Source organism: Pholcus phalangioides, unplaced genomic scaffold, assembly GCF_987345545.1.
Source record: "Pholcus phalangioides strain wild (caught in Gottingen) unplaced genomic scaffold, Ppha-v1.0 ptg000022l_1, whole genome shotgun sequence".
NCBI classification, from domain to species: Eukaryota; Metazoa; Arthropoda; class Arachnida; order Araneae; family Pholcidae; genus Pholcus; species Pholcus phalangioides.
Window position 1 is genome coordinate 36,521,082 of NW_028301615.1, and position 12,172 is coordinate 36,533,253.

At 34.9% G+C, this 12,172-nt stretch overlaps 1 protein-coding gene across 1 annotated transcript in view; it reads left to right on the top strand.

Annotated features, from left to right (window-relative positions):
• The window catches only part of LOC149070280 (uncharacterized), a 28,478-nt gene extending 17,180 nt beyond the window's left edge, over positions 1 to 11,298 (top strand). Inside the window, exon 3 of the mRNA XM_089250188.1 lies at positions 957 to 11,298. Within this exon, the coding sequence (XP_089106314.1) occupies positions 1,019 to 5,014 (3,996 nt within the window). The 5' untranslated portion in view covers positions 957 to 1,018 and the 3' untranslated portion in view covers positions 5,015 to 11,298. The remainder of the gene's footprint in view (positions 1 to 956) is intronic.
• Positions 11,299 to 12,172: the final 874 nt, after the last annotated feature.

Sequence of the window (12,172 nt, forward strand, 5' to 3'; positions counted from 1 at the left end):
TTAATCGAAAATCCTACACAAACACTGAGTGTTTGGTGACCAAAAGATCATACAAAATGTTAAAGTGCTCCACCAAAATTTTTTAAACAATCTGTGATTTTGCAAATGCAAATTATACATCATTCACCCTTAAATTAACAAAAACGGTTTCTGTGCTTGATGCTGTGGTTTCGATAAGCCATATGTGGTGAAGCAGTGGCTTTATAAAATTGTTACAAAATTTTTCCACTTTTGAAATTGAGAAATCAGTATAAGGATTGAATTTCCAAATGCAAGACTTACAAAATTGTATGCAAGATGTGTAAATTTTGTGATCACAAGGCTAGAAGTAATTAGAAAGAGGCAGCTGCCCTGGGGGCGAAATTCAGGGGGGGGGGATGGGAAAATTTTAGGTTGGAACAAAAACACAATTATGAAATCATTGAATTTTACAGTGGTTGGGATGGCAAAATTATGTTAAGTTTCCCTCACAAAATTCCTAGTTACGGCCCTGGTGCTGAGGATTATATAAACATAGGCGATAATGTACGAACTGAACCTGACACTAGAGATATTGACTGATATTGACATCCTAATAGAAAATTTTTCAGTAAGTTAAAATAGCATAATGTTATTTTATAAGAGAAACAGTATAAGTTGAAATTTTATACAGATGCTGTCAAAACCTAAACACAGTATTTAGTAATTATAGGCTAATTATTTATTTATTTTATTTATTTTTAAATTATTTGCTTTATCTTAAATTAATTTTTTTTATTTTATTTGTTCAATCACACAAGATCATTACATAATTTTGCACATTATATCAATTGAACCTTTATTAAGCAGAAACTTGTGTTCAACGGCAAAAAATCTTGGTCCCTTGAAGACAGGTTTTACTGTATATTTTTTAACTGAAATTTTTCATGAATACATTATAACTGTAAAACAGAGTAATTTAATGCCTCTAATTCTAGGTCAAAAATGGTCTTTTTGCCGGAGGTGTTATCCAAAGATTTTGCTTTCCTGAGGATGCAAAATGAGTGATCAACCTGAACCATGCAACTCTCCACCTGAAGAGCAGCAGGAGCCCACTATGGTCTCAATGGCCATAGTGGGCTCCAATGCTTCAGATGAAGCTCAAAGCTCATGGCAAGATGATGTTTCTGTCTGTGGAAATTCTTCTGATCTTTGTGATGTGTCATCTATGGACAACAACAGGCAACAAGTTGATCAACAGCAGGCTGAATCTACCGTCACGCTAGCATCAAATTCATCAAGTGCAATAACTCACATCAATACTATCATACGAGACGGTGCCACTTCAGCAGGTTTCAGGCATTCGGGAATGGTACAAGATGCGGATTCAACATCAGAATCAGTTGGTGTGTGTGAAGATGAACAAATGTTAGTTGATGGGCCAATGTCTTCTGGTACTGCTGGGCAATCAGCAATTTCACAAGATTCGATGGCTGTATCACAGGATTCAGACAACAGTGATGATCAAATTTCTGTTATGGATAACATCACAGCCCAGGAGTTCTTACGGCAACATGATCTATTAAACGCTGCTGCGTCTGTCTTACAGAGAGAAAAATCTCCAGTTACTGATGATATCCTTGGGAAATCTGATTTGTCTCATAATTTAATTTCATCTTTAGATCATCATCATCATCAACAGACTAATCCTAGTTCTCATCAGTCTGATTCTATGGCAGTGCAAAACCTTCTTCGTGATCAAGCCGATTTGGAAGCTGCGGTGCCTGCTATCACTGCCTATTTGGAACAGTCACGAGCTCAGGTCTTGGATGGCGATACATCTTCACAAATACACATGGAGATGACTCCTACCAGCGATATGCAAACAGACAGTATGTGTTATGGATCTACTCCTACAAGTGAAGACACATCAGTCGGCTTGACATCTGATACCTGTATATCAACTGGTGTAGGCTTGCCACCAGTGTCCACTATAATTCGTTCATCTGTTGCAAAAGGGAGATTTGATGCTTTCTGTCGACCTTCCAATATCAACATGATTATGGGTATTCCTCAGTTTTTAAATAATACTGGTTCATTTGATGCAGTTTCATCAATGGGTGCCATCCAACGTATTTCTTCAGAGCAGCACTGTGATGTCCTTCCAGCTGTTAGTTTAACTAGTCCATTAGAAGTTTCAACTTCCAGACAAAATGTTTGTACAGATCTAAATATGGAAAATGTGGATGTACAGTTTTCTTCATCGCCATTAGTTTGCTCCACGTCATCCAATGACCTCAGTGCTTCTGTTGTTGAAAGCAGGTGCATTAAACCAACCTCTTCTGTGATGTCTTTGGGACCAGATTTGATGGACAAGCATTCAGTGCTGACAGATGGCCATATTCATCCTGATGATAATTTCAATTCACTATTGAACTCCAAAAGTTGCATTCCTGTTTATCCTGGTGTTATTCCTTTGAGGGATGTCATAAGCCTTGGTTCTCCTACTCAGGTTCAAAATATTTTATCTGCAATGCGAATGGAAGACATGCAAAAAGTTGCAGCCATCAAAGAGCATCTTCGGTCTGAAACAGGTACATCTCTAGAGCCCAGTGAAGACACCTTAGCTCATACAATTATATCACCTCAATTCAATTGCAGAGATGATTTACAGCATACTGGAGCATTTGTAGATGACATTAGTCATACTTCACAGTCATTGCCTTTGTTTTCAGTATCTGCCATCGAAACCAATGTTATCATGTCTACTTCAAATGTTGATTCAACACCAAAATTGAGCAATGCCGAGATGAAAGTCATAGAAACCACTAAACGTATGAGAGAGCAGCAGCAGCAACTAGATGACTTGCAGGCAATCAGTCAGGAAGTTCAAAACTCTAGCATTGGTCAAGAATTGATGGAAAAGCAGTCAGAATCATCAAGGAACACCAATATAATGTTCTCGAAGGTACAAGAGGCATTAAGTGGTGGCATGGAAACATCATCTCCCTTGTTTACGTGCTCTCCTTCCACATTGAATAATCAGAATTTGAATATGGTTTCCAGGTCATCAATCATTGAGAGGCACATAGTACATTCTTCAGAAAATATCAAAGCCAGAAAATCGAATGCACCATCGAAAGCAAAAGCTGATTCTCCTGAATGCATTTCTAGTACAATTTTATTTAAAGCTAAAGATGAGTCATTGAACGAATTGAGAAAGTTAGAAGATGATAACCAAAGACAAGGCATTAGTCCAGTTGGTCCAGCTGTGACAGCTAGTGTCATTCAACAACTCCTTAAATCACAGGTGTCACTTGATCTAAAACCAACCATACAGCAAAGGGTAGTTACTGGGGGAGTTATAACATCAGTGACTTCAGCTAAAGCTGACATGAATGCCATATCTAACTCAAAGTTAACTTTCTCCACCTCTGCAAAATCTGAGAAATCAAAGGTCAAATGTGAAACGGATGAATTTTCTGATATTCCAACTTCTGTGGGCGAAGCGCAGTCCAGGACTCTCTTGGTTAATATCACTGATCACGAAAAATTGCAAGAGATTGCTGCACAGTTGAATGATGATTCGTTAGACACTGATAGAGATAAGACATCAGACAACTCATTCCATTTGGTATCAGATAAAAGAACTTCTGTCTTGCCCAACTTATCTGCATCTTCACTTCCTGCTTTTTTTTCTAATCTTCCAGCAAGTGCTATAGCTTCTTTACAGTCAAGCTTGAAGTCCCAAAATGTGTCACTTCCATCATCTTTGCCTAATATCACAATTGCGGGTACAGCAACTCCGGTATCACTCTTGTCGTCTTTGCCTTCAGACCTGATGTCTCCTCCATTATCTTCAACCTCTTCTATATCACTTTTACTTCCCAATATACTTTCTTCTACACTGCGAGGTCCTATGTCAGCAGCTAAATCTTCGGTTGGGGATTCATCTAGCAACTGTTTGCCTTCTAGCAATTCTAATGTTTATAGTGGTCTTTTGAAATCAGTAGGTCTGTCAGCCCTTGTAAAGCAGGAACCAGAAACTGAAAGGGGTTCGGGTCCTCTTCCGCCATTTACTCTTGTTTCTGGCCTGCCACCTTTGGTAAAAAGGGAGTTGAACGCAAATATAGCATCTTCATTTCTAAATACGAGTAGTAACACTAGCTCACAGATTCCTGTAGTGACTATAAAACAGGAGCCTGGAGCAAAACAGTCGCCTGTCAGTGCCTGTTCTATTCTGAATGCCAGCTCTAATCCGCCTAATGTAACTTCTGTTCAAATACCTTCAGCAGCAGCAACAACACCCGTTGAACTATCAGTTGTGGTTGCCTGTACAAATGCAGCTGCAACAGTATCTTCTATGACAAGCCCAGTGCCTTCCCAAGCCTCGACTATTGCATTTGCTGGAAACACGCTATCTGCTGTTGTGTCTGCTGCTGCTACAACAACTGTATCAGGTCTCATCACACCTAGCTCGAAAGAGGATCAAAGTAATGAGAAGAAATGGAACTGCACCATGTGTAAGAATGGAAGCCCCTGTGGTCTTCATCCTACTCACTCTCAGGGTTTGCCGACATCTTCATCTCAGATAACGCCAGCTCCCCCTCCTCTCATGTCAGGTGATCCAGCAAAACCTTTTCAGTGCACCCTGTGTGGAAAGCATCTCGCATCGAAGAATGTCTACCAACTGCATCTCAGGAGTCATTCTGGGGAGAAACCGTTCACTTGTAACTTGTGTGGCCACCATTTCTCTCAAAAGACTTCCCTTACTCGGCACATGCGATCTCATACAGGTGAGAGACCTTTTCCATGTGAGGCATGCGGTAAGAGGTTTGCAGACAAAGAAAGAATTAAAATTCATATGCGTACTCACACGGGTGAGAAGCCATTTGCTTGTGAAGTCTGCGGGAAGCGGTTTTCTCAAAAATCAACTGTTAAGCGACATATGAGTGTGCACACCGGTGAGAAGCCTTTCAAGTGTGAGACCTGTGGTAAGGGGTTTGCCAATCGAGGGAACTTGAATGCACATAGCAAAACACATGCAAATACATGAGAGTTATGTATATATATATAAAAACTTGACCTTATTGCATAATTATGTATACTTGTGTATAAGATTTATCGACAGTTTACAGAAAGTTATGCCTTCAAATAATTTCATTTTAGTAAGTGTTTTTTTCCAAAATCACCCTTTCCTATTATTCTAGTTTTTTCACCACTGCAGCTGGAAAACTTTTCAGATATGTTTGAGATTTTTATCATGTTGACATTTTTCTGACTGCAGAATCAGGGCATTTGTTGTTTAATCATTTTTTTTTTGTTGTTGCTTTTTTTTTCAGCCGTCGATTGAATGAGTTATTGTAAATTTTAGAAGAAAGTACAAAATATTTAACTTACTTCACTGCAATATTGAACATAGCATTTGTAAGCAGTCCCTTGTACATAAGGGGGAAAAAATATATTGTTTTTATCACCTGCACATATCTAGTGTATAGATGAGATTATGAAATATATATATATATATATGAGCCGTTAAAAGTAGTGTGACTGCAGTTGTTCATTGGAAAGCATTGCTTCATATTCAAGTATAGTCACAATGCTATTTGTTAATCAAGTTTTTTTTAAGTGAAATGATCACTTGTTTTAACATTATTAAAACCAAATGATTTGAGTCGGAGATGATTTCATTGTTGATATTGAAATATATATATATTATATGAATAAATGTTTGTAATATATAGGCAGGATGTCTGCATTACTGCATTGGGAAATTACCACACAACATGGTATTAGAATGTGGCAAAATTGTCGTCTCTATAAATCTTGGAGCCGGTTTCCAAAATATTCTTTTTGGTAATCATTCTGTGTAAATTAAGTTGTGAAGTCTTTGTAGAAATTGTTAATTTTAGAATGTAGGCTTTTACAGCCAGAGTGAATATAAGTGATGAACATTCAAAGCTGAATTGCCATGGGTTGAAAAAATTTTGATTTCCAAATATTTCATTCACATTTGCAGTAGACATCTTTGGTGGAGATGAGGAGAGTCGATAAAATCTTCATTGTTCTCCGGAGATTACAAAGAGCACCACAGATGAAAGTGGAACATTTTCAAAATTAAAATTCCCATAACCCAAGCTCTTTAGCTCAGAATCTACTGACTTAGAAATTTCTGTTTAAATATTAGTTGTGGAAAAACATTTTTGCGGCAAGACAGTTTGATTTTTACCATGATTCTGATGTGTGCGTATCATAATATCAATTTAAATTTCAATCCGCTTTAAAATTTCACTTTCAGTTCGAATGAAATACTTTAATGTCATTGAAGACTGTGTGGGAGAATGTACAAGTATGTGATATGTAATGCAGATATCCCGCCATGTGTAACAAATCTTGTATAATAATAATAATGTTAGCAAGTTAATTTGTGTGATTCCAGTGAAACGGAGTAAAAAAAGTGTTCTCGTCTCGTTTTGTACCAAAGTATTAACGTATCCGTTGAAAAAAGAAATGTTTATATTCAACAGCTTACCAGGTATTGAATTTGTTAAATTTGATTTCAGGAATTTCTTTGTTTTAATTATTGTCTCACAATTGAAATTTTAAATATATATAATCACAATTATGTATATTATATCTGCCTTTGCCCTTTCATCAGCAAATTATTAAGTTGTAGTTAAACAAACACAAATTTCCAAAGTTTGTTAAAGAATTTTTTGTTTTTGTTCGCTGATATTTTTTGAATCGCCTTTGTGTTGAATAGTTTCCAAACTGTCTGATAGTTTGAAATGCATAGTGAAAAAAATGTCATTATGACCCATTAATACGATATGATACTTCAAAATGCATATGCATCATAGTGATTGTTTTGTGTTTCCACCAGGATATTATAGGTCTAGAAAATGTGTGAAATGAAATGAAACATTCAGTTGACATACGGCAGACCCATCATCATTGAGTATACTGATTGAGGGAGGAATAGTAATGTGCATGAGGGAAAAATTTGCTATTTTTTCTATGCTGAATTTGAGCGTTTGCATAGTTTTAACCATCAGTATGAAGTTTCGTTTTATTTAATTAAAGCCTATTTATTTTTAAAAAATGGAACAATCTAAAAAATACATGTGATTTCTTTGATTTATTGGTGAGTTAAATAGCTATTTAACTCACCAAATTAAAGGGGGGGGAAATTAAAATGTCCTCCAAATCAAATGTTATGGTTGGTTATTTCATCAAAAAAATTAATTCCAAATTATAATTTTTTTTATCTTAAATTTTTCTTTATTATAATAGGAATGAACATAAAACAAGTTTTTTTTCTAATTTTAAATTGTTGTAATATATAGTGAAACCTGTCTGAGACAGGCACTGTACAAGGCAGAAGCAATGAACCAATTCATGTGAATGATAGCCCTGTGTAATTTATTTGGTCTCTGCACAACTGGTAATGGAATCATTACCCCTTGCTTGGAGCTGCTACAAAAAAGTTCAGATTTTTTAAATTTTAATATTTGTGATATTGGCTACATGTTATATGTATTCTTGAAAAGATCGGTAAACCACAGAATAAATATAGGGATGACTGAAAATGTGCCCCAAATTCTGAGCAGAGACATTTTGCATGTGACATGCATAAATGAATCTAACTTCAAATTATCCAAAACATTTGGGAAAAAATTCAAATCAAACAGATAACATTAAATTGAATAGAAAACTCAAGGGAGCAAGTACTAAAATTTAAATTATACCAAAAATTTGAATTCATCACGGTCCACTGTATTTGAAACTGGTCTTGAATGGAATTGAAAGGTAGTTTGCTTGAGGATTTGTGCTTTGATGTGCACCTTTATAAAACATAAATCTGTCTAAAAAACTCAGAATATTATTTCAGTCTTTTGATGTTCTGTTTCGTACAGGTTCCACTGTATTTTATTTGATAATAAATTCCCATCACCATCATTAAAGACATAAAATAATCTAATCAAGTGGTTTTGTCATCCGTTTTATCTGATTGGCAGTATGGAGTTTTTATTATCAATATTGTGAGTAAAATAACTTCTCAGACTAAAACCAAAGATTCAATACCAAAAGAAAGAAAAAAGACTTGCGTAACCTGAAATGCAAACAGCACCAGAAAACTCCATTTACTGACCTTTGGGTGGGGTAGAGAATAACAATATGATATCATTATATTCCGAATTTTTATCATATCATGTTGGTTGGTCTCTTAAATTTAGAAATTCAAATCATTTCAATCCTAATAGAGCCAATTAAAAAATGTGTAAATATCCAGAGTGGGTGATTTATGTGTACCCGGTGATTGAGTGATAAGTTTCAATTTACAGTAAATCATGCACGCTATCTCATTTGTTGTTCTAAACCAACCTAAATATACTGAAAGGTTAAAAATTCTATTGTTAAAGTTGATGAGGAGAATTGATTTAATTGTGTAGATAATATATGTATAGGTGTAGACAAGTTTCTTTCTTTATAAAAAATAATGAAAGCTTTTATTTTACAATCACTCATGCAAGTAGAATATGTGCCAAAGATTCTGTGTGTTCTTGTTCAGGGGAAAAATGTGATGAAATATATTTATATACCTTATATATATAACTATATGTATACATATGTTGCATTATTTTAAAGATGATAATTAACGAATATTCAAAGTTTGTTATTGCTGTTGAAAGGGCTAGGCAGTAGCTAAAGTCTTTATCGACCGATAGTTGCCATGTTTACAATTTATTTCACGTAAAATAGCTGTTTTATTTGCTGCACTTACTTGAAAATGCTGTAGAATAACTTAGCTTTAAATCTGAACTCTGTGATGCTACATGATTAGTACAGCTGCAGAGTGGTGGAAAGAAAAATTTCAAATGCTGATTGCATGTGTCATAAAAATCCTCCTTTGCGATTCGATTCAGAATTAAAACATCTAGAAAAATTCAATTGATGGTAACCATTAACACAGCGGTAAACATTGGTAACATTTCAAACTGCACAAAATTTTGAACTATCCCAGCTGCTTGTTCATCACACACCTTTCATACGAATTGGTGCGATACGGATATAATCTGTACAATACTACCTCATTCTAGATTTTGAGCTGTTTTATTTGTAAAGCTATAAAATGGCTCTTGTTAGAAACATTGAAAACATAAAAAGCGGCAGTAGTTTGATTTCTGTTATTACAATCTGTGTTTAGTATTGAATATACTTCATGATTTTGAAAATTTAGCGCAATAATTCTACTAAAAAGAAGCATGAAACTACGAAAAACATGATCAAACACTCAAATTGATTTGAATCCATGATTGGCTTCTTTACTTAGTCGTAAATGTCATGATTAAGTCCAAACACATTGTTTTGGTGACAAAATAAATTTAGCGATAATTATTGAATAAATTTAAAATCTTAATTTTGTTTTCCATTTCACAAAAACAGACTCATTTTTTCGATTCTTTGTGTCACTCTGCAGCAGTATCAGATTATTTCCCTCCTTTTTGTTTTCATTTACCCCTTATTCCTTTGGAAAATTTTTTCAATACTTCTCATTATAACTTTTTATTTCTCGTAAATTCTACGATATTCACTTGGAACTATGTGATGCAAATATGGTCCAAAAATTTCTAGTTGTTGTGAAGTGTACAAGAAAGTATTTATGAGTGCAACAGCATTTGTTTCCTGAGAAAAAAGCAGCTGTGTATATATAACGTTCACAATTTTGTATCAACTGTTTATCGCTTATTGCATTTTGTGATTCGTGTGGCATTACATGCATTTTCCATACTGTACTAATATCATCCACATATATATAAATATCCTAAAGCAATAATGGTCATACGATTCTCGATTGCGCTGTCACATATTTTTTAATCAGAATGCAAGTGATGATAATCCTATTCTTACACTAATTTCTATGGTAGATTCATTCTATAAAGAAATAATTTACACCTGGTACATGGATTGTGATCTTGTCTGTATGATAGCAATGTTGATTTGGTAACAATGATTTACAAATTTTTGCATGAAATCAAATTGTTGATTCAAATTCAAGTGGAACACAAGGTCTGGTTTCAAATAACAAGACTATACCTGATATGCGAGAGAAAGAACAGCATTCTATTTTTTTCCCTTCATTTAAAATATTGGAGTAGTAATATTTATTGTCTTCAGGTTTTCCTGAACCTACATGAAGTCCTCCCCCCCACTCCAACTTTCTGCCGCTATGTGTAAAACATACTTCTGACCCGGAACCTATTTTGGAAAATTGAATTTTTTTTAATCAATTTATTTTGTCTAAGTTCAATAAAACATGAATATCAAATATTTTCCAAAATAATACATTCTAATTCAAATTCTAAAACAATTCCAAATAGGCATCGTTGGACATTTTGAGGCAAATATTCAACTTATATAATTTTAAATTCAAAAACGTAACTAATGTGTATCGTTCTCTGATCATATGATGTTCATAATTTGATTGTGTGTGTGGATCATGTACAGGGTACTTGTACTCTGTACATTGATATTATTATAAGCTGATATAAAAGAGACAGTTACACTTTGGAAAGAAAGACACAACTGTTTGTGTCCTAGTGTCATTGCTGATTGTGTAATAAAAGTCTATTATTCATTAAGCCATAAAATTCACACTTTGCTTTATAGCGATGAATTAATTACTAATGCTCTACTGCTTAAGAGCACATCATAGAATGACCCAAGATGAAGGAGATGTAGACCCTTGTAAGTCTAACACTTTACATCAACTGATTCACAGTCTGATCGTACTAGAAAAAAAATCAATATAGGTATGATTCAAATATGCAATATATATACCTGCTATAATTTTTAAATTTTTCACAGGTAGTCAGAAGACATGCATATCAACAAAGAGAATATAGTTGAGCTCACAACTGATTGCATGGAACAGTAAGCTGCTGCAATTTATTGCAAAGAATGTGACTGTGCAATGCTAATTGGTATCATTCCCCCACAAAGAATGGGCTGTAAAAGCTAAAAACGTTAGTGATTTCACTTGGAATCACCAGGAAAGAAAGGGTTAAAGATTATCTTGAGTCAAGGAGTTTTATATGTGCTCAAGAGAATGTTTCAATTCTGTGATAGAGTTCTTCTTAGACCCTGGCTTTTTTTCTTCTCGCCTGTTAAAATTACTTATGTGTTATGTGGTTGGGTGCCTGCATCACCTTTCTGAGACCCGCTCTTTGAGAACCATGACTATTTAAAAGTAAAAAGCAGTCAATGCAGCTTAGAAAAACTGATTTAGAGGAAAATATCAAAATCACCATTTCACCTTCTTTTTGTTATGAGAAACTGTTATGAGAAAACTTAAAAATTGCTGGTCCCCTTCTCGTAAGGCAACCTGTAAAATCTTGTATTGTAACTCAGGACTTCACAAATTGAAAAAAAAATTAGATTTCAGGTAAATTTCTTAAGAGCCAAGTTGACTAGGTAATCCATTTCCATGTTAAATGTGATGACATAAATTCTGAAGATGTTATTGTCCTCAAACCCTAATCTATTGATCACACACACAGGAAAAAGTTCAGGCGCTATTACTAATCTTTCAGTCACCATAGTGATGTGCACCTGAGATTTGTCATTCCCTGTTGTATCCATAGCTTTTATTTCTCATGGTCTATTCCAGCCTCCCAAGGAAGACATCACCATATTGCTTCTTTCAGCATTTAAGAAATTACAGATTCTTGAAATCCGCTTCTTTCTAAATGAAAAGAGGCATATGCTAAGGTGGATCTGAAGAGCTGGGAGAAAAACACAATATCAGTTCATATATGTATATCAGATCAGTTATTCAGGCATTCATCACATCAAGGCATTCCCCCCCCCCCCTCCCCCTTATCTCTAGAGATGAGTATCAGCAAATTCACTGACACGCTACAGCATTTTGATTACTCCAGACTGTGGAAAAAGAGGTTAAAATTTAATTTGAACATCCCATGGTATACTTTCACTCTTATGTTGCCAAAAATATCTTGGTTCTAAGAGACCTTGTCGAGTTAATGTAGAATGACTTTTTACTGGAGGGATAGATGATAACCTAGCTATCGAACAGGGAAGCTCATGGAACTGATTTGGGAGAATTGAATGCCAAACACTTATTTCAAATGAAATTGGTGCTTCAAGGAAAAAGACTTCTGATATTAGTGCCAAGATAAGCGTTGGGAAGAAA